General features: G+C 42.0%; 1 protein-coding gene across 2 annotated transcripts in view; it reads left to right on the forward strand.

Annotated features, from left to right (window-relative positions):
• The window catches only part of rasgrf2b (Ras protein-specific guanine nucleotide-releasing factor 2b), a 234,569-nt gene that overhangs the window by 37,236 nt on the left and 174,361 nt on the right, over positions 1–22,972 (forward strand). For both annotated transcript variants that reach the window (XM_055920447.1, XM_055920448.1), the window contains exons 2-3: positions 15,072–15,178; positions 15,660–15,807. In XM_055920447.1, coding sequence (XP_055776422.1) covers positions 15,072–15,178; positions 15,660–15,807 — 255 coding nt within the window. The remainder of the gene's footprint in view (positions 1–15,071; positions 15,179–15,659; positions 15,808–22,972) is intronic.

A 22,972-nucleotide genomic window follows, 5' to 3' on the forward strand; every position in this document is an offset into this window, starting at 1 on the left:
TCAAAGCTCATCACCAAGCTAAGGAGCCTGGGACTAAACACCTCCCTCTGCACTTGGATTCTGGATTTCCTGACAGGCCGCCCCCAGGTGGTGAGGGTAGGTAGCAACACATCTGCCACGCTGATCCTCAACACTGGAGCTCCCCAGGGGTGCGTGCTCAGTCCTCTCCTGTACTCCCTGTTCACCCACGACTGCATGGCCAGGCACGACTCCAACACCATCATTAAGTTTGCAGACGACACAACAGTGGTAGGCCTGATTACCGACAACGACAAGACAGCCTATAGGGAGGAGGTCAGAGACCTGGCCGGGGGGTGCCAAAATAACAACCTCAAGGCCAGCATCCCGGAGTCGCCTCTTCACTGTGGACATTGAGACTGGTGTTTTGCGGGTATTATTTAATGAAGCTGCCAGTTGAGGACTTGTGAGGCGTCTATTTCACAAACAAGAGATGATATCATGCAGCAGTTAATGGTGATCCTTAATAAATACAATACAAAAAATATTAGGAAGGAATTCTACTATGTACTATACCGTTTGTGTTGTTGTGTTGTGTGGAGTTCTGAGTGACAGTAACCCTGAACATACACTACACAACCAAAAGTATGTGGACACCTGCTCGTAGAACATCTCATTCCAAAATCATGGGCATTAATATGGAGTTGGTCCTACCTTTGCTGCTATAACAGTCGTCACTCTACTGGGGGACTTGCTTCCATTCAACCACAAGAGCATTAGTGAGGTCGAGCACTGATGTTGGGCGATTAGCCCTGGCTTGTGGACTGCGTTCCAATTCATCCCAAAGGTGTTTGATTGGGTTGAGGTCAGGGCTCTGTGCAGGCCAGTCAAGTTCTTCCACACTGATCTCGACAAACCATTTCTGTAAGGACCTCCCTTTTTGCACTGGCATATTGTCATGCTGAAACAGGATAGGGCCCCAAACTGTTGCCACAAAATTGGAAGCACAGAATCATCTAGAGTATGTCATTGAATGCTGTAGCTTTAAGATTTCGCTTTACTGGAACTAAGGGGCCTAGCCCTAACCATGAAAGACAGCCCCATACCATTATTCCACTCTTCCACCACTCATCCACCAAACTTTACAGTTGGCACTATGCATTAGGGAAGGTAGCATTCTCCTGGCATCCGCCAAACCCAGATTCGTCCGTCAGACTACCAGCTGGTGAAGCATGATTCATCACTCCAGAGAACGCGTTTCCACTGCTCCATTGACGTGAGCTTTACACCACTCCAGCCATAGTGTATATTATCCTTTTACCAGCCACAAGTACTGATGTACTGACTGAGTAGTGGTGGTACAGTAGATTGGAGAAGAAAAACAATTGACAGATTAGCTGGGCTCTCTAACCCTGTTCCTGGAGAGCTAGAGTCCTGTAGGTTTTTGCTTCAACCCAAATTTAGCACACCTGATTCTAATAATTAGCTGGTTGATAAGCTGAATAAGGTTATTTATAACTGGGGTTGGAGCGAAAACCTACTGAAGGGTAGCTCTCCAGGAACAGGGTAGGAGAGCCCTGGATTAGAGTAATTTAGCAAACTGTATGAGATAGGGAGTGGAATGAACTTGCCCCTAAATGCTGATCTTGGGTCAGTTTTGAATTTCGCCCACTAATGATTTAAGGTTAGGATTGGGGGAGGGATGCCGATCCTATATCTTTATATAGGGGAAATTTCACCCTGGCATGCATGATAAGTGTATAAATATAATGCTCCTAGAATGCCCTGTTTGCCTGGTAAAGAGGAGTGTTGAATGGAAAAAATGAACACACCCCTTTACCCTAGTTATCTCCAGAACATTTCTCCCCACCAATGACTTTTATTGTTTTATTAACTCTGCTCTGGCTCTGATAGTGGCCAATAATATTTTTAACAGCTCATGTTGATTTCATAAAAATAAAAAATGTACTGCATACTGTTTTTGATCCATGTTATAGATGATGCTTTTGCCTGTGGAAAATGTACACTCACAAAACACACGCTCGCATGCACGTGCAAGCATGTGCGTACACACAGACACAGCTGGTTGTTATTAGCATTGTGTTTTATCTAGCGGGATAAGTACATACCACCAGAGTGTGTAGATTTCTGTCACTCTTGTTCGTTTCTGGCAACACACACACACACACAGATGGTGCTCTTCTCTATTATGGTTCTCTGTAATTGTAATTCTCCCTGCAGGTACTCTGACATAAAACAATAACTTAGCCATCAGTGTGAGGGAGGACTGGTGTTGTGTGTGTTCATTTTACTTCTTGGTCGAGCCCACATAAGGCTACTCGTTCCTTGGGAACTGCAGTGTCTGCTTGCGCTTTGTTCTTTCTTTCAAATTAGCAACGGATTCAGACCTGGGAAATCAAATGTGTGTGTGTGTGTGTGTGGTCAAATCAAATTTTATTGGTCACATACCCATGGTTAGCAGATGCTATTGCGAGTGTAGCGAAATGCTTGTGCTTCTAGTTCCGACAGTGCAGCAATATCTAACACGTAATATAACAATTCCAAAACAACTACCTAATACACATATAAGTAAAGGAATGGAATAAGAATATATACATACAAATATATGGATGAGCAATGACAGCAGCATAGGCAAGATGAAATAGATGACATAAAATACAGTATATGCATATGAGATGAGTCATGCAAGATACGTAAAAATTATTAAAGTGCCATTGTTTAAAGTGACTAATGATCCATTTATTAAAGTGGCCAATGATTTCAAGTCTGTATGTAGGCAGCAGCCTCTCTGTGTTAGCGATGGCTGTTTAACAGTCTGATGGCCTTGAGATAGAAGCTATTTTTCAGTCTCTCGGTCCCAGCTTTGATGCATCTGTACTGACCTCGCCTTCTGAATGGATGGTAGTGGGGTGAACAGGCAGTGGCTTGGATGGTTGTTGTCCTTGATGATATTTTTGGCCTTCCTGTGACATCGGGTGCTGTAGGTGTCCTGAGGGCAGGTAGTTTGCCCCCGGTGATGCGTTGTGCAGACCGCACCACCCTCTGGAGAGCCTTGCGGTTGTGGGTGGTGCAGTTGCCGTACCAGGCGGTGATGCAGCCCGACAGGATGCTCTCCATTGTGCATCTGTAAAAGTTTGTGAGGGTTTTAGGTGACAAGTCAAATTTCTTCAGCCTCCTGAGGTTGAAGAGGCACTGTTGCGCCTTCTTCACCACACTGTCTGTGTGGGTGGACCATTTCAGTTTGTCCGTGATGTGTATACCGAGGAACTTAAAACTTTCCACCTTCCCCACTGCTTTCCCGTCAATGTGGACGGGACAGAAGTTTCCTGAAGTCCATGATCATCTTTGTTTTGTTTTGTTGACGTTGAGTGAGGGGTTGTTTTGCTGACACCACACTCCGAGTGCCCTCACCTCCTCCCTGTAGGCTGTCTCGTCATTGTTGGTAATCAAGTCTACTACTGTTGTGTCGTCTGCAAACTTGATGAGATGGAGGCGTGCATGGCCACGCAGTCGTGGGTGAACAGGGAGTACATGAGGGGGCTGAGCACGCACCCGTGTGGGGCCCCAGTCTTGAGGATCAGAGAAGTGAAGATGTTGATTCCTACTTTCACCACCTGGGGGCGACCCGTCAGGAAGTCCAGGACCCAATTGCACAGGGCGGGGTTGATACACAGGGCCTCTAGGTATATGATGAGCTTGGAGGGTACTATGGTGTTGAATGCTGAGCTATAGTCAATGAACAGCATTCTTACATAGGTATTCCTCTTGTCCAGATGGGATAGGGCAGTGTGCAGTGTTATGGCGATTGCATTGTCTGTGGACCTATTGGGGGGGTAAGCAAATAATGATATGATCCTTGACTAGCCTCTCAAAGCACTTCATGATGACAGAAGTGAGTGCTACGGGGCGATAGTCATTTAGTTCAGTTACCTTTTCCTTCTTCGGTACAGGAACAATGGTGGCCATTTTGAAGCATGTGTGGACAGCAGACTGGGATAGGGAGAAATTGAATATGTCCATGAACAGACCAGCCAGCTGGTCTGTGTATGCTCTGATGATGCGGCTAGGGATGCTGTCTGGGCCGGCAGCCTTGTGAAGGTTAACATGTTTAAATGTCTTACTCACGTCGGCCACGGAGAAGGAGAGCCCACAGTCCTTGGTAGCGGGCCACATTGGTGGCACTGTATTATCCTCAAAGCGGGCAAAGAAGGTGTTTAGTTTGTCTGGAAGCAAGACTTCGGTGTCCGTGACGTGGCTGTAGTTCGTGATTGTCTGTAGACCCTGCCACATACGTCTCATGTCTGAGCCGTTGAATTGCGACTCCACTTTGTCTCTGTACTGACATTTTGCTTGTTTGATTGCCTTGCAGAGGGAATAACTCCACTGTTTGTATTCGGCCATATTCCCAGTCACTTTTCCATGGTTAAATGCGGTGGTTCACGTTTTCAGTTTTGCGCGATGCTGCCATCTATCCACGGTTTCTGGTTAGGGTAGCTTTTAATACTCACAGTGGGAACAAAATATCCTTTGCACTTCCTTATAAATTCCCTCACCGAATCAGCATATACGTCAATACGATTCTCTGAGGCTACCCTTGTGTGTGTAGGCCTATGTGTCCTACCAGACTGAGAGAGAAAACACATGCAATGATGCAGGTGTAGATGAGACGGACTGTGTCCCCCCAGGTCTCATCTTCTCCAATGTCTAAATCAGACTCTACTGAACCACCAGGCCAGGTCCAGGGATGGATTGGGACCAGAAAACGGCCCAGGAATTTCTAACACACTGTCCCATTTTTGTCCTTGAGGCTCCTATTATTAACCCAATTATGATAATTCTGTGCTAAAACCCCATGTTTAGATGGGCCCACAGGACTAAAGATGGACCGGCCCATCTGGCATTTGCCCGAACTGCCCTTGGAATGATAATACTCTTACATCTTCAGTGGGCAGCTGAGCTGATTGAATTTCCTCTTATTTGGGTATTTCTGGAATTAAATCATATTTCTGGTCATCATCTTTCTATTCCATATATCTATGAACACCTCAGATTAGAGCTCCAACTTGTTCCCTCTAAGAAAACAACCTTTTATCACCCTGACGTCATTGTCATGTCACTTCTGATAATGACTAACCTGTGTGCGCACGGAGCCAGAATGAGTTTCATTGTTTCATGTATCGTGCCGTATCTCTCTCTTCTCTCTTTATCACACTCTGGGACTATAATGATTGTCTTGAAATTAGTTTTAGAACAAAGAGGCATTCCATTCTTCATTGTGTGTCTGTCTAAATGTGTGTGCGCTTGTCTATTTTTTTTATTTGTGTATGTGTCACATTCTGTGAGGGTGTAACGCTCTCCATTGTTTGTCTGTCTCCACCTCTCATTGTGTGGCATCTCTGTTCCCCATATGTGTAATTGTTTCAAGTGCTGAGGAACATGGTCTTTAGACACAGAACACAATATGAACAGACCCTTCTAGACTATTATAAAGAGAGTAGAGAGGCTCAACACAGACCTCTCAATTAACGATTAAACCCCCCTTTACACTGTTTTCCTTACTGTACACCAGACGCTTGAGCTACAACGTAGTAATAATGGACTGCTGTTTCTCTTTGCTTATTTGAGCTGTTCTTTCCATAATATGGACTTGGTCTTTTAACAAATAGGGCTATTTTATGTATACCCCCTACCTTGTCACAACTCAACTGATTGGCTCAAATGCATTAAGAAAGAAAGAAATTCCACAAATGAACTTTTAAGAAGTGTAACGGCAGCCGAAGAGGAGGTGTAGCAGGGATCGGACCAATACGCAGCGTGGTAGGTGTCCATGTTTTAATAATAATCAACTGAACATGAACACAATACAAAATAACAAATGTGGCAAAACCGAAACAGTCCTATCTGGTGCAATGAACACAAAGACAGAAGACAATCACCCACAAACCCCAACACAAAACAAGCTAACTAAATATGGTTCCCAATCAGAGCCAATGACAAACACCTGCCTTGATTGAGATCCATATTAGGCCAAACAACAAACCCAACATAGAAACCCAACATATAGATAACCCACCCAACTCACACCCTGACCACACTAAAACAAAGACAAAACAGAGAACGTGACAAGAAGGCATACCTTAATTAGTTAATTGAATTGCATTCCTGGTGACTACCTCATGAAGTTGGTTGAGAGAATGCCAAGAGTGTGCAAAGCTGTCATTAAGGCAAAGGGTGGCTATTTAAAATATATTTTGATTTGTTTAACACTTTTTTGGTCACTACATGATTCCATATGTGTTATTTCATAGTTTTGATGTCAAATTGTAATAGTCACATGCGCTGAATACAACAGGTGTAGTAGACCTTACAGTGAAATGCTTACTTACAAGCACCTAGCCAACAATGCAGTTTCAAAAATCCGAATAAAAATAAGAAATAAAAGTAACAAGTAGTCAAAGAGCAGCAGTAAAATAACAATAGTGAGACTATATACAGGGGGTACCGGTACAGAGTCAATGTGTGGGGGCACCAGTGGGGGCACCCACTCAGTCTGTCTTTCCAGGCCTCCTGGTAGTTTGACATCAAATGGTGAGCATTTCTTTTTCGAAAAAATATTATGGATGATGTTTTAGTCACTCCAAAAGCTATTTTACATGGCAATCAGAATGACTGTTCGGGATCTTAAAGGCTTTTATAAGCCAAACAATTATCATCCTGTGCAAAAACACTGATTTAGACCAGCCCACTAGCCTAAAGATGGAAAACTGCCCGTGGCGTGTGTTTATGTGTGTTTATGTGTGTTTATGCCCAAACCCCCTTTATGTTATGCAACATAGCATAACAAATTGGAATATTACATTCTTACTTCCTGTTACATACCGTTGCTCTGCTGGAAGAAGACTTATTGAAACGCATTGTATGCACAATTTACATTGTAATCTCTATTAGTTGTTTCTGTGACTTCTGTAAGTATGTTTTTGAAGTGTATCCATGGTGCAACTTATATCACGTGAGACATCAACTTTAATATATATTTTTTTATGGGCCGTTGTTGAGGGAATTAAATAATTCCTCTAATGTACTCATTAATTAAATTCAATCTGCCTATTTATAAGAATTTGTAAGATACTTATTAACATAAAATAGACAGGATACAGTCTTATTAAAATTAGATAATAGTATTTATTCTCGGAGCACGCTACCATTTGACCATAAACAACAGTTTATATACAAGATATGACGTCATAGGTTATAGAATAAATCTCCTCGTCCTGACCAATATAAAACAGACTCAAAAGTTCATTCCAACTTCCCAGCGCACACACATGACACACAATATAATCTATTCTCCTGAAGGCTCACTATAATTTATTACCACTTTAGCAGGCAACTCAAGATAATGGAAGACCTAAAAAGTTACTCACCTCCTTATCTAAACATCTCAGGGCTAAGTTGGGTCAGATCAACCATAGTTTAACGACCCTTTTTGCTTATTTTATAACCCACAGCACAAATCTCTTTTCACTAGGCGTGTAGAGTTCAATTAGTTATAGTTTTCTAGAAATGGTTTTAGTTATTATTAACAAAATTCCTAACAGCCGTGCTTTGTGTGGGTGTCCTCTCCTCTCCTCATCACTTCTCTGATATAAAAGTACTCAAAGTAAAAGATCAATTAAGGGATGGATGGTCAAGAGGTAAATGAACGGTAATATAAATCACTGTGAAACACAGCACATGCAGGCGCTGAATATCTTGTTGCCATGGAAATAGTTTTGTTAGGCGATGTGACACAGTTAGGAAATGTGCACAGCACTCCGTTAAGATATTATATACTGTATGTAGGATAGCTCTGTCTCACTCGATACCCATCTATCTCTCTGTATCTCTCTCACTTGCACTTTCTCTATAACTCTTTCCATTTCTTTCTCTATATGTATTTATTTTCTCTTTCTTTATCTGTCTCTTGTGTCTTCCTTTCTTGTTCTCATTATTTCTCTTCCTCTTTTTCTTCCTCTTTCATTTTATCTGTCCTCTCCCTATAAGCGAGGCAGTATGACAGCACAGATCATCGTTGATGGAGAACACTATACAGGCTTTATGTAAAGGATTATATGAAGGTGACATGAAAACAGAGCATGGATAGATGTTCTCTTGATTCTGTTCGGTTTCATTCCCCCCTGTACCACTAACAGAGGGGAATAGAGAGAGAGACAGAGAGAAGGGTGAGCGTTAAGAATTTTGAAGAGGAGCAAATTGGAGAAGACGAGAGAGAGGAGAGCGGCAAAGAGAAGGAAGAGGACAGCTGGAGTGGGTGGAAAGGTGCAATGCAAAGAGAGGAGGAGGAGAGTGAGGGAAAGGTGGCGGTGCGTGAGATGAAGTAGGAGTAGAGAAGGAGAATGTGGGAGCCGCAATCTTCTCTATGCTGAGAGAGGGAAGAGGAGGATGAGAAGAAGAGAGAGTCAGTTGTGTCTTTTCTTCTGTTCTCTTCGCTGACTTTGAAAAGCAGCTACTCTGCTAAACCACAGCCCCAGGACATGACAATTTGAATAAAAGTCTCTACCGCTTCACCCAATACCTGGTGTGTGTGTGTGTGTGTGTGTGTGCGTGCGTGTGTGTGCCAGCTCATTTAAGTACACTGTGTGTGGGATAGTAGGTTACGGAAGGCAGTAGTCTGGCGGAAAACAGTGACACCTCCCTTGGAGGTCTGAAGAATTTTGTATTGCAAAAACAGTTTGAATGGTCCGTTGGGACAAGATTTTTTATTGGATGTTACATTTCAATAACCCTCCCCCACGCGCCCGTAGAAGGAGTGCTTTGTGTTATAATTTATGTGTCACTGTTTTCCGTCCTAGTATGTGTTGCCTATGCTAGTTTCACGTGCTAGTTTAAGTTATCAAGTGTGGCCGACAGTCTGCAATTTTATATTTATTGAAATTGAAAGTAGATTTAAGCTGGGAAAATCAAACATCACAACATGTTCTTAACCGCTCTGGTGACAAACACACTTTTTTCCTTGTCTCCATTCGTCCACATGGCTGTACTTTACTACCACCGAAAATATAATGAAGATTGGACATTATTTTGTAATGACTCAAAAAACAGAGGCAGTGGGAGAACCTATGTCAGGACCCGGTGTGAGAAACAGTCACTAATAGTCGGCAGAACCCAGAAGATGAGGCAGACACAGCAGTACTAGAGATGGTGGTTTAATAAAAGGAAAAGATCTTCAGGCAAAGAATCTAAATCCACAACGACAAAAATAAAGCCAAGAGGAAAAAAATAGATATCCTCCAAAATACAAAGAAAATCCACAAAGTGGTAAGAACAGCAGGGAAAAAACAAACCTCAAAAGACTAATCAAAAATAAACAAGAACAAAACCAGAGAACCTCTGGAAAATCCAACAAGAGAAATATATGTTCACAACAAGGCTGGGGCTGGGTGCTAACATACAAACACTGAGCAAAGTACTGAAGAACACACAGGGTTTAAATACCAACAAGAAAACGACACACAGGTGCAAACAATAATAAGAGCAAGGAAAAAACAAAAGGTTCAAAAAAGGTGCAATGGGGACATCTAGTGACAAAAACCTGAACAATCCTGGCCAAATCCTGACAACCTATTCATGTAAGTAAATAAATGTTTTAAATATAACTAGTCGGCTAAGTCAACTGAGCTGCTAAACTTTAGACACTGTTTAGCTAAGTGACTGTGTATTTGCATTTATTAGGTAGCAGCTACTCTTCTTGGGGTCCAAATACATTAAGGCACTTTGCATCCCAAAAAAATAAAGATAAAACAGTACATCATATAACATTATTACACCACTACATATCTACAATACAAAATGTATAATGCCACCATACAACAATATTACAATGTAAGTGTGTGTAGAGTATGTGTGCTAGCTAGTGTTTGTGTAATTGTATTTGTATTTATTATGGATCCCCTTTAGCTACTGCCAAGGCAGTTTAAACAATTTAAAAAACATTACAATACATTCACAGATTTCCCAACACACTGTGTGCCATCAGGCCCGTACTCCACCACTACCACATATCTACAGTACAAAATCCATGTGTACATGTGTGTGTAGTGCATATGTTATCGTGTGTGTATGCATGTGTCTGTGCCAATGTCTGTGTTGCTTCACAGTCCCCGCTGTTCCATAAGGTGTTTTTTAAATTTGTTTTTTAAATCTAATTTTACTGCTTGCGTCAGTTACTTGATGTGGAATAGAGTTCCATGTAGTCATGGCTCTATGTAGTACCGTAGTCTGTTCTGGACTTGGGGATTGGGGAGAGACCACTGGCGGCATTTCTTATGGAGTGTGCATGGGTGTCCGAGGTGCATGGGTGCATTCAGCTTGTCAACACTTCTTACAAAAACAAGTAGTGATGAAAGCATATTATTAATATTAGCTCTCTGTGTACATTGAATTGACATTTTCCTAAGTCCCTCTTTGTGGCACCTGACCACACGATTTAACAGTTGTCCAGGTGCGACAAAACGGGGCTGTAGGACCTGCCTTGTTGATACTGTTGTTAAGGTTTAGTGAATGATTTGTCCCAAATACAATGCTTTTAGTTTTTTAACTTATTCCTTGCCACCCATTCTGAAACTAACTGCAGCTCTTTGTTAAGTATTTCAGTTGCTGTAGTAGTTGATGTGTATAGTGTTGAATCATCTGCATACATAGACACACTGGCTTTACAAGAAATGGAAAATATTAAGGGGCCTATACAGCTGCCCTGGGGAATTTGTGATTTGTGATTCAGAATTTGTCTTCTGTTAGACAGGTAACTTTTTATCCATAATATAGTAGGGGGTGTAAAGCCATTATATATACAATACGTTTTTCCAGCAGCAGAGTATGATTGATACTGTTAAATTAAGTCTAACAAAATAGCCCCCCACAATCTGTTTATCATCAATTTCTCTCAGCCAATCATCAGTCATTTGTGTAAGTGCTGTGCTTGTTGAATATGCTTCCCTATAAACATGCCGAAAGTCTGTTGTCAACTTGTTTACTGTAAAATAGAATTGTATCTGGTCAACAACAAAACAAAAACTTAAAAAGTTCACTAAGGGTTGGTAACAGGCTGAATAATCGACTACCAGATGAGCTAAATTACTTCTATGCTCACTTCTAGGCAAGTAACACTGAAACATGCATGAGAACATCAGCTGTTCCGGACAGCTGTGTGATCATGCTCTCCACAGCCAATGTGAGTAAGACCTTTAAACAGGTCAACATTCACAAGGCCGCAGGGCCAGACACAACAGTGGTAGGCCTGATCACCGACAACGACAAGACAGCCTATAGAGAGGAGGTCAGAGACCTGGCCGTGTGGTGCCAGCACAACAACCTCTCCCTCAACGTGATCAAGACAAAGGAGATGATTGTGGACTACAGGAAAATGAGGATCGAGCACACCCCCATTCTCATCAACAGGTCTATAGTGGTGCAGGTTGAGAGCTTCAAGTTCCTTGGTGTCCAAATCACCAACAAACTAACATGGTCCAAGCACACCAAGACAGTTGTGAAGAGTGCACAACAAAAACTATTCCCCCTCAGGAGACAAAAGATTTGGCATGGTTCCTCAGATCCTCAAAAGGTTCTACAGATGCACCATTGAGTGCATCCTGACTGGTTGCATCACTGCCTAGTATGGCAACTGCTCGGCCTCCGACCATACGCACTTCCCTCCGACCGCAAGGCACTATAGAGGGTAGAGCATACGGACCAGTACATCACTGGGGCCAAGCTTCCTGCCATCCAGGACCTCTGTACCAGGCAGTGTCAGAGGAATGCCCTAAAAATTGTCAAAGACTCCAGCCACCCTAGTCATAGACTGTTCTTTCTGCTACCGAATGGCAAGTGGTACCAGAGCTCCAAGTCTAGGTCATCTACCCCCAAGCCATAAGACTCCTGAACATCTAATCAAATGGCTACCCAGACTATGTGCATATTTTACATTGCTGTTACTCTCTGTTATTATCTATGCTTAGTCACTTTAATAACTCTACCTACATGTACATGTTACCTCAATTACCTCGACTAACTGTTGCCCCCGCACATTGACTCTGTACCGGTACCCCCTGTATAAAGCCTCACTATTGTTATCTTACTGCTGCTCTTTAATTATTTGTAACTTTTTTTTCTTATTTATTTTATTTATTTTTAACTGTATTGTTGGTTAGGGCTTCTAAGTAAGCATTTCACTGTATGGTCTGCACCTGTTGTAGCGCATGTGACATAACATTTGATTTGATTTATTTGAGCTAGTAAAGGGGGCTTTACTATTCTTGGGTCGCCTGAGGGCACGCACTTTCTAGTAGGCTTAGATTGAAGCAATAGGTGTGGCAATATCGTCTGCCATTTTTATTCATTATGGATCCATTTTGCTATCATTCTTTATATAATTTATCTTTGTTTCATAGTATAGTTTCTTCTTTTTATTCAGTTTAATTAAATGTCATCACCTAGCTAACTTCCTTTTAGCTAGCTATCTTAATATAACCATTCTAAATTAAAAACAGTCTCCAAATGTATTTGCAGATAACAGCCATGGAAGAGGGTGAAATTGCAGCTCCAGCTGTCTGTAAAAGGAAAGTGTAGGCTACTGGATAGGGCAGGTAACTTTGTGGGAGGACATTATGAAACGATTCTCCAGTTCCAGTCCCTAGAGGGGGGAACTTTGAGGACATAGATATAATGCCACAAAATATTTATTCAGTGCAGTCTAATTTGAGTAAAATGAAGCCTGTTTCTTTGTGATGTTTTCTCTCCTCAGATATCAAAAGCTGTGAAAGCCTGTTTGCAGATGAAGAGAGCTGTCCCAATGAATGTCCCAAAAGACTAAGGGAATATTCTATATGCCATGACATCGGTTATATGTGTAGGCCTACCTATGTTAGCAAATGTTGCATACAAAAATACAGTTAAAAAATACAGTTCACCTGAAATTATGCTTTGGTAATAAAAGCTTACTTGTACTACTCAATTATGTATTGTTGTTTAGACTAAGATGTCTAAACTTTACATACAAGTTAGCTTATTTTTTGCATTTTGAAGTGATGAAGTGTTGATTCTTTGAAGTGAAGTTTTAAACTTGTTTTAATTGTTTTAACTATTATTCAAAATTAACTTGTGTCAATGTTGATTAAGCACATATCACAATCCTGCAATAAAGAGGGAAATGGGTTCTGTCTTTAATGTCTCTGTGTTGTATTCTCAAATGAACATTTCCTTTTTGTCTAGTTGTAAGACCTACAACCTGTTTTATTTTAATGTCACTCTCTCTCGGTGTATTAGCTCTTATCATATGGTATAGGCCTATAGTATGATGGCATTACTGGCCGTATGGGCATCTGTCATCTGAAGCAGAGAATAGCTATACTCACACATTGTTTACATGTTGAGCTATATGTTCTCAATTTAAAATGATACCAGTAGACAATGTATACCATATACCAGATTTTGTACATGCCTTTTAAATGCTGACATATAAAATAGTTTAGTGCAAATCCAACCCTTGTAATTTAGGTACAGTATGAAAATAAACAGATTACGATTATGCTATAGGAGATGAGCATTACAGGTAACATTTTATAAGGTTCATTTTATTTCATGCATATTGCCTGCCACCTGTTATACAATCTACTACAAGCCCAAGGTTTCTCCCCTCCCTGGGTGGGGAGACTTCCTTCCCTGTTATCAGTTCCACAGTGGTCACAAGTTGTCTGCCACAGTTCCTTGCCTGCTAACAGTCCCTCTTTCTTATGGACAAACATTATTTATCATTACACAGAGACAGGGTATAATTATGTTAGTTATAGTTCTGCGTTAAATGTATACAGCATTTAGTCATTATTCATAAAATTCATAACACATAGTTAACCTTCTAGGCTTTATAATTGTGAGAGAAATTGAACTAGCTAGGAGCTAGCTAGTTCGTTTTACCTAGGTAGCTTGCAAGGTTAGCTGACTTTTCTCAAAACGAACCTCATTGTGGCTAGTTACTTTTTGTCCCTAATGCTAGCCTTTACAGCCAAATATCACTTTAGAAATGTTAACATTTAAAATATTGATATGTCCAACATTGTAGACCATTTCTTCTATATTGCTGCAGTTTTAGCTCATCTCGAAATAACCGAGAAATGCTGTGAAAACCAGTGTGCCGCAAACATTAAAAAATATTTTGTCATCAGTGCTTGTTTTGATGATATTTTTTGTCCCCACGCACTGTTGCTCTGACAGCACTAATCTGGTGAGCACCTTTGGAGCTCTGCCGAAGCAAGGCATTTGATTGGTTTGACATGTTGCAAGGCGTCACTGATTTACACTGGGTTCCGTCCCCTCTTTAGCTGATTTCTGCCATGGAACTTCCCCAGGCTTCCCGTTTTAGGGAAGCCTGGTTCGCGTCCAGGCTAAGAAGGCAGGGAAATTCAGCAAGGATAATGGGAGAGAGAGGGAAGTGGGAGTGAGAGAAAGTGTGAAAGAAAAGAGCAGGCTGGCTGATGTTGATGATCATAGGCTATTTAAGTGTAATATATCGTTTTCTCAGCCAGCAGACTCTCTCCATGGATAGGGCACTGGTCAAAAATAGTGCACTATAAAGGGAATAGGGTGCTGTTTGGGATGCAGTCTCCACATCACCATGTCCTTTGGCTCAGTTTTCATGCCTGCAGTGTGTGTCCCTGTTACAGCCTGTTTGTGTCAGGAGGACACGCTTGCAGTCTAAACATACACACACAATCTTTCTGGGTGTTTGTTTGTGTACAGACAAACCATATGCGCGAGCGTGCGCAAGTGTGTGTGTATTTGACGTGTGAGGCCAAAGCTGATGGTTACTCTTTTGACCCCTGGCTCTACTGTTGCTGAGCCCAAGCCTGTCTGGTGTGTGTGCGCGCGCGTGTGTGTGTGGGTGCTTGTGCCAGCGCGTCTGCGCATATGTATGTCATTGACTTGTTTCCTCTCCTTCTATATGTTTAGCCTGTTCAGTAATGTTGTGGTGTGTTGGCACCTACAGTACCCCTCTCTCTTTCCCACTCTTTCTCTCTCACTCACTCTCTCTCTTCTTGCAGCACTACTTCCTGATCGTGTTTGGCCATGATGGACAGAAGCCTCTGGAGCTACGGACTGAGGAGGAGAATGAATGTGATGAATGGGTGGAGGCCATCCAACAGGCCAGGTACTGTGTGTGTTCGAGAGAGACAGAGACCCTCCTGAGAGAAGGGGAAGGGATGGTTGTGTGTTGCTGTGTCTGCATAACAACCAAGCCAGAGCCCAGTGGGTATACCTGTACATAGCCATGGGACCTGCCTGTTCTACATCTCTCATTCTTAACTCCCCTCCTGCTTCCCCCTCCTGCTTATCTCTCAGAACCCAGGTGCCTTCACTCCCACTCAACCTTTTTCTTACTCCTCCCTCTCATCCTCTCTCTATCAGGCCTCCTTCCACTGTTTGTCTCATTGCTCTCCCTCTCTTCTCTCTTCTCTCTCCCTCATTGCCTCTGTGTATAGAGCCACAAAAATATTGTTTATTATACCTTTCCAGTCCTGTCAGATATACACAAGGACCTAGTGCTTTGGGGGCAGGGTCTATTCGGGATTGAGTATTTCTGTCCTCCAGGGTCCCTCAGTGACATCATCCCTGTGTGTCTGTCTCCTCAGCTACTCTGACATTATCATTGAGCGTGAGGTCTTGATGCAAAAGTACATCCACCTGGTCCAGATTGTGGAGACAGAGAAGGTGGCAGCCAACCAACTACGCACTCAATTGGAGGATCAGGATACAGAGATAGAGAGGCTCAAAGGAGAGGTGCTTGCAAGCACACTGGCACTCAAAACACACTACCTCTGTCTGTTCCTTTTTCTCTGTCTCTATCTCTTCTCTCTTTCTGTATTGTTGTATGTCTCTTTCCTTCTCTGCCCTCTCTTCATCTTTAGCTCTGTCCTCTCTCTTCTCCAACTCCATCTCTCTTTCTCTCCCTCTTTCATTATTAATCTTTCTCTCCTCCCCCTCTGTCATTGTCGAGCTGTCTCTCTAAGCCTTGATTTTAGACCACCACCTCTCGTCTCCTTGGTGACGGCATATGCATTCGCTTTATTGACATTTCTGCTCTGACAAGTTGCAAACACATACACACTGTGATCCGTCTCCAGTCAGCGCCAGTCAATGAGTGATGCAAAGAGGAACATACACGTTTGTTTAGAGTTAACTTCTCGCTAAGCTGAGGGAAAGGTCTTTAGCGGTTCATTTGGGGGTGATAAATGCAGCGTTAATAATGCAACACACACACACACACACACACACACACACACACACACACACACACACACACACACACACACACACACACACACACACACACACACACACACTGTGACAATGTGTTGGCTAGTGATAATTAGATGAACAGTCCTAATTGTTCCTGGAGTAAACAGTCAGTGAGACCTGGATGGATGAGATCGATGTCAGACAGTTGGTAGAAGGAAATTAAAACTACAGTGTGCGTGTGTTGTGTGCGTGTGTGTGCGTCCAACATTTTGCAGTGATTTGATTTGAGAAACTGGATGTTGAGTTCCCACTGAGCGTTTTACTTAGTTTAGTGTTTGGTAATCATGAATCTTAAAGGGTCCAACCTAACCCTAGTTTTAAATTAGGTCGACCGATTATGATTTTTCAACGCCGATACCAATACCGATTATTGGAAGACCAAAAAAAGCCGATACCGATTAATCGGCCGATTTTTATATATATATTTGTAATAATGACAGTTACAACAATACTAAATTAACACTTTTATTTTAACTTAATATAATACATCAATAAAATCAATTTAGTCTCAAATAAATAATTTGGTTAAAATAATGCAAAAACAAAGTGTTGGAGAAGAAAGTAAAAGTCCAATATTTGCCATGTAAAAAAGCTAACGTTTAAGTTCCTTGCTCAGAACATGAGAACATATGAAAGCTGGTGGTTCCTTTTATAACATGAGTCTTCAATATTCCCAGGTAAGAAGTTTTAGGTTGTAGTTATTATAGGAATTATAGGACTGTTTTTCTCTATACCATTTGTATTTCATATATGTTTGACTATTGGATGTTCTTATAGGCACTATAGTATTGCCAGCCTAATCTCGGGAATTGATAGGTGTCACGTTCTGACCTTAGTTCCTTTGTTATGTCTTTATTTTGGTTTGGTCAGGGCGTGAGTTGGGGTGGGCATTCTATGTTGTTTTTTCTATGTTTTGTTCTATTGTTCTATTTCTATGTGTTTGGCCTAGTATGGTTCTCAATCAGAGGCAGGTGTCAGTCGTTGTCTCTGATTGGGAGCCATATTTAGGTAGCCTGTTTGTCATTGTGTGTTGTGGGTGATTATTTTTTTGTTCTGTGTTTTGGTTCACCGTACAGGAGTGTTCGTTTGTCGTTGTATTGTTTTTGTTCGGTGTTCATTAGTCGTATTAATACAATATGGACACTTACCACACTGTGCATTGGTCCTCCTCTTCTTCCAACCACGACAAGCGTTACAATAGGCTGATTTCTATCAGCCATGTTAGGTTAGCGTGTAAAGAAAAAGCAGAGCCTCACGTCTGGAACACATCGACCATTGATATTATGGAGCTGTGCAACCTATCAATCCTTTGCCAATGGTTGAGAGTGTGGCTGAAGGACAATCAACCATGTATGCACAATGTTTAAACAAATGTACCATTTTTATGATTCCATTTTAAGTGCTTTTATATACCTGCCCAGGGACTACAGTTGACAAATAGCAAAAAAAACTAAGCTGGAAAATCTGCCACATTTACAGAAATGCTAATTGATGTGCATTGTCCCTGTCAAATAAATGTAATAAATTAAACATTTAATGAAATGTTTTTGATTTCCCCCACCACAGTAATGTACAGTCACAGTGAGGTAGAGTGTGTAGAGGCTTTGTGAGAGTCCTGTGGGATACTGCTGCTGTATCGCTGAGCTAAACCATGATTTGCTTAGGCAGTCACAGGCAGATAACCCACAGTTACGTGTGTGTGTGTGGTGGCAGGAGAGTGTCCGTGAAGAGGAAATCTGATGCTTATCTAACGTGGAAACGCCCACAGCCTGACACACACACACACACACACACACACACACACACACACACACACACACACACACACACACACACACACACACACACACACACACACACACACACACACACACACACACACACACACACACACACACACACACCTGACAATGCGCCACATTCTAGAGAATTGTATATCGATGGATTGCCATTTAATGTGACTATTATAGCCATAATCAGAGATATTTACACTATTTCAAGTTTTATTACACTCAAGTTTTTATATACTGAAGCAGACAATACAAACTGAAATCCATGAGCATACAAAATATTAATACAATACACACAAAAGTAAAGAACATACAATTAAACAAAATCAGGAAGCCAGAATGGTTAAGGTTACTGAAGCAATGTCAGGAAGTCGGCATGGGAGCTGAAGCAGCTTCTTTTGGTAGCATCGAGTGGTGGGAGGCAGAATCACGGTCACAGGGATGGAGCATCATTGCGGTCACAGCCAGGGGGGAATAGTTGGTCAGAAGACAGGTCCGGAGCGATTCAGGAGCGCACCTTGCCGTCAACGATTTCCTCACAGCCATCCACATCCATCCCGTAGCACAGCCACTTGACTTTGTAGGTAGAACTCCTTCACTGCCAACAAGTAGCACCCACTTGGGTGAATCCCCCTGCAGCTGCTAGTGCCTGAAAGCTCACTACTCATCAGTAGATTAGAGTCGAATAGTACAGTCCTACTATTATTAGCGCACCTCTGCCACCTCCTGTCTTTAAATTTGGACTTCTCCTCAACCACAAGCCACAGCATTTCAAATCAAAACACTATGTGCCATGTTTACACAGTCATCCTATGAAGCCAATTCAGATTTTTTTCTCATATCCAATCTTTTTGTCTGACTGTCCACGCTCAGTTTTACATGTAACCCATATCATATTTGTCCATTCACACTGATGTAGCCTCTGAAATAGCATGCAGACATCCTATCACTGTTCCTTTAAATTTTGTGGTGGTTGTTGTGTTAACGGCAGGTTACATGCAACAACAAAAAAGATTGCATAATGGAGAATCGGAGTTGTATCAGAATTGAGAACCATGTACATATATGGTATAAATCAAAACTCAAAAGATCAGATTCCATTTGTTTTATTTGCTGTTTAAACATTGGGAAAACGTTCCGATATGTTTCAATATGCCAATTAATAGTCTCGGTATAAGACTCTGCCAATGATCACTGGTGTATGAACCCTTCTCCTGTAGCGGTTCTATCCTACTATTACTATTTATCGGAATCCCAAATGGCACCCTAGGTTCTATATAGTGCATGATAGGCCAGCCAGATTGCTCAAGACTGACTTTGAAATTGGACGTCTGTCCATGTCCTGAGGACGTCGGGAAATGTCTTCAAAACCCGCACCTAGGGGCTTGGGTTTTGCTAAATGGTGGTGGATTGGTGTAATCCCATGACGCCAGATCCGAAGGGTGTGTGTTCAGTCCCAATTGGTAGACACAATTTTTTATAATTTTTTTATATTCCAAAACTTAACCCTTACCTTAACCATTTGTAATGAATGCCTAAACTTAATGTTTTAACCCTATCAAAAGCAGGGAGGAGAGGGGGAGCCCTGGTGAGATTAGGGCGAAGGAAAAACCGGCCACCTCTTGGATGACCTCGAGAATGACCTTACTTAAGAGCTCAGTGACTTTCAACGTGGCACTGTCATAGGGTGCCACCTTTCCAACAAGTCAGTTAGTTAAATTTCTGCCCTGCAAGAGCTGCAAACTGTAAGTGCTCTTATTGTGAAGTGGAAACATCTAGGAGCAACAACGGCTCAGCTTCTGGAAGCAACGTCAGCACAAGTACTGTCGGGAGCTTCATGAAATGGATTTACACGGCCAAGCAGCTGCACACAAGCATTAGATCACCATTCACAGTGAATCAAGCTTCGCTATCTGGCAGTCCGATGGACAAATCTGGGTTTGGCTAGTGCCAGGAAAACATTTAAAGGGGTATCAACCAGATTCATTTTCCAATGGCTTCCTCAGGCTGTGACCAGGCTTTAGACATAGTTTCAGGCTTTTACTTTGAAAAATGAGCAAGATTTTTCAAAAGTAGTCAAAAGTAGGTGTCCTCTGAATAGTTCCTGCGCGCGAGAGGGGAGCTCTCCATTTTTCTTTTTCTCTCTTATTGAATAGGTTACGGTCCGGTTGAAATATTATCGATTATGTTTGTTAAAAACAACCTGAGGATTAATTATAAAAAACATTTGACATGTTTCTACAACCATTATGGATACTTTTTGGCATGTTCGTCGAACGGAACGAGGCTTTGGTTTTCTGAACATAACGCACAACCCAAATGGCGTTTTTTTGTTATAAAAGTAATATTTATCGAAGAAAAAGAGCATTTGTTGTGTAACTGGGAGTCTCGTGAGTGCAAACATCCAAAGATTATCAAAGGTAAGCGATTCATTTTATTGCTTTTCTGACTTTCATGACCAAGCTAACCAAGCTAATATAAGGCTAACTGTTCTAGCATTGATTGATACACTCACAAAAGCTTAGATCGCTTACGTTGCAAAGCATATTTTCAAAATCTGACACGATAGGTGGATTAACAACAAGCTAAGCTGTGTTTTGGTATATTTCAATTGTGATTGCATGATTATAAATATTTTTAGTAATATTTTTGAATCTGATACGTCTGGGAATTTTCTTCTGCCTTTCAGCACCGGAACGAGGCTGTAGTTTTCTGAACATAACGCGCAACCCAAATGGCATTTTTTTATTATAAAAGTAATATTTATCGAACAAAAAGAACATTTATTGTGTAACTGGGAGTCTCGTGGGTGCAAACATCCGAAGATTATCAAAGGTAAGCGATTAATTCTGACTTTCGTGACCATGCTAATTTGGGGCTAGCTGTTGTAGCATTGATTGATACACTCACAAAAGCTTGGATTTCTTTCTCTGTAAAGCAAATTTTTAAAATCTGACACGATAGGTGGATTAACAACAAGCTAAGCTGTGTTTTGGTATATTTCACTTGTGATTGCATGATTATAAATATTTTTTGTAATATTTTTGAATTTGGCCTCCTGCAATTCAGCGGTTGTTTAGGGAAATGATCCCGCTAAAGGGATCTGTGCGCAGAGAGGATAAAAATGCATAGTGCCAACTGTAAAGTTTGGTAGAGGAAGACTAATGGTCTAGGGCTTTTTTTCATGGTTCGGGCTAGGCCCCTTAGTTCCAGTGAAGGGAAATCTTAACACTACAGCATACAATGACATTGTAGACTATTCTGTGCTTCCAACTTTGTGTCAAAAGTTTGGGGAAGGCCCTTTCCTGTTTCAGCATGACAATGCCCCTGTGCACAAATCGACCTCACTAATGCTTTTATGGCTGAAAGGAAGCAAGTCCCCGCAGCAATTTTCCAACATCTAGTGGAAAGCCTTCCCAGAAGAGTGGAGGCTGTTATAGCGGCAAACGGGACAAACTCCATATTAGTGCCCATGATTTTGGAATGAGATATTCGATGAGCAGTTGTCCACATGAATTTGGTCATGTAATGTATATTCCACATCAGGACAAGAAAACAACATGCTGGCACTTCACAAACTATACAAGGCTATAAACAAGCTGGAGACCATGCACCTGGAGGCTGCTTTCCGTATTTGGGATTTTAATTCTGTCATTAAGACACGTAATGGCCAACTTCCGGCAACATGTCTCCACTAGGGGCGATAAAGTCCTAGCCCACAATTACTCTACCCACAAGCAAACATTCCATACTCTCCCACATACCCCCGTCGGCAAATCAGATCATGACTCTATACTCCTGCTTCCTGTATACAAGCAGAAGCTCAAACAGGAAGTACCCGTGAGGCGCTCCGTTCAGAAATGGTCCTCCGAATCAGAGGCTATGCTACAAGACTGCTTTGTAGGCACTGACTGGAATATGTTCCGTGACTCCGCCGATAGCATCGACAAGCTAACCACCTCAGTCAACGGCTTCATTAGGAAATACTTTGACGATGTTGTCCCCACAGTGAAGGTTCACTGCTTCCCCAATCGAAAGCCCTGGATTAACATGGAGGTTGGTGCTAAGCCGAAGGACAGGGCTACCACACACAAGGCTATCGCAGCAAACCCCGAGGCTACGGTTGAGGACACAAACTAGTATGAGTAGTCCCATTACGACCTCTGGAGATCCATCAAAACCAAAGGACAATTATAGGAATAAGGTGGAATCCTATTACACAGGCTCCGCCCCACATCACATGTGGCAAGGGCTACAGTCCATTACAGATTGCAAAGGAAGACCCAGACGTTATCTGTCCAATGATGTCTCTACCAGACGAACTCAATGCATTTTTTGCACGCTTCAACAAAAACCACACTTTCCAAGGCCGTCGCAAGGTTTTTAATCAGGTCAGCACTCGTAAGGCCGCGGGGTCGGATGGTATTCCAGGGCGTGTTCTCGGAGCATGGGCAGAACAGCTGGCAGGCATATTCACAGCCATTTCCAACCTCTCCTTGTCCCAGTTTGTTTATCCCCACAAGTTGATCACCATCATTCCTTTTCCTTTTCCCAAGAACTCTAAGGCTATCTGCCCCATTGGCTAAAGCCATGTAGCACTCACATCTGTAAGCATGAAGTGCTTTGAAAGGCTGGTTATGGCACATATCAACACCTTCATCCCAGACACCCTAGATCCACTTCGATTTGCATACCGCCCCAACAGATCCATATATGACGCAATCTTAATTGCACTCGACACTGCCCTCACCCACCTAGATAAGACTACAGCTCAGCATTCAACAACATTATTTCCAAGATGGCATAGCAGTCAGACGTCCTTTGTCCTCGTCTTGTCTTGTCCCATGTATATACAC

The sequence above is a fragment of the Salvelinus fontinalis genome, chromosome 4 (genome assembly GCF_029448725.1).
Source record: "Salvelinus fontinalis isolate EN_2023a chromosome 4, ASM2944872v1, whole genome shotgun sequence".
Lineage (NCBI taxonomy): Eukaryota > Metazoa > Chordata > Actinopteri > Salmoniformes > Salmonidae > Salvelinus > Salvelinus fontinalis.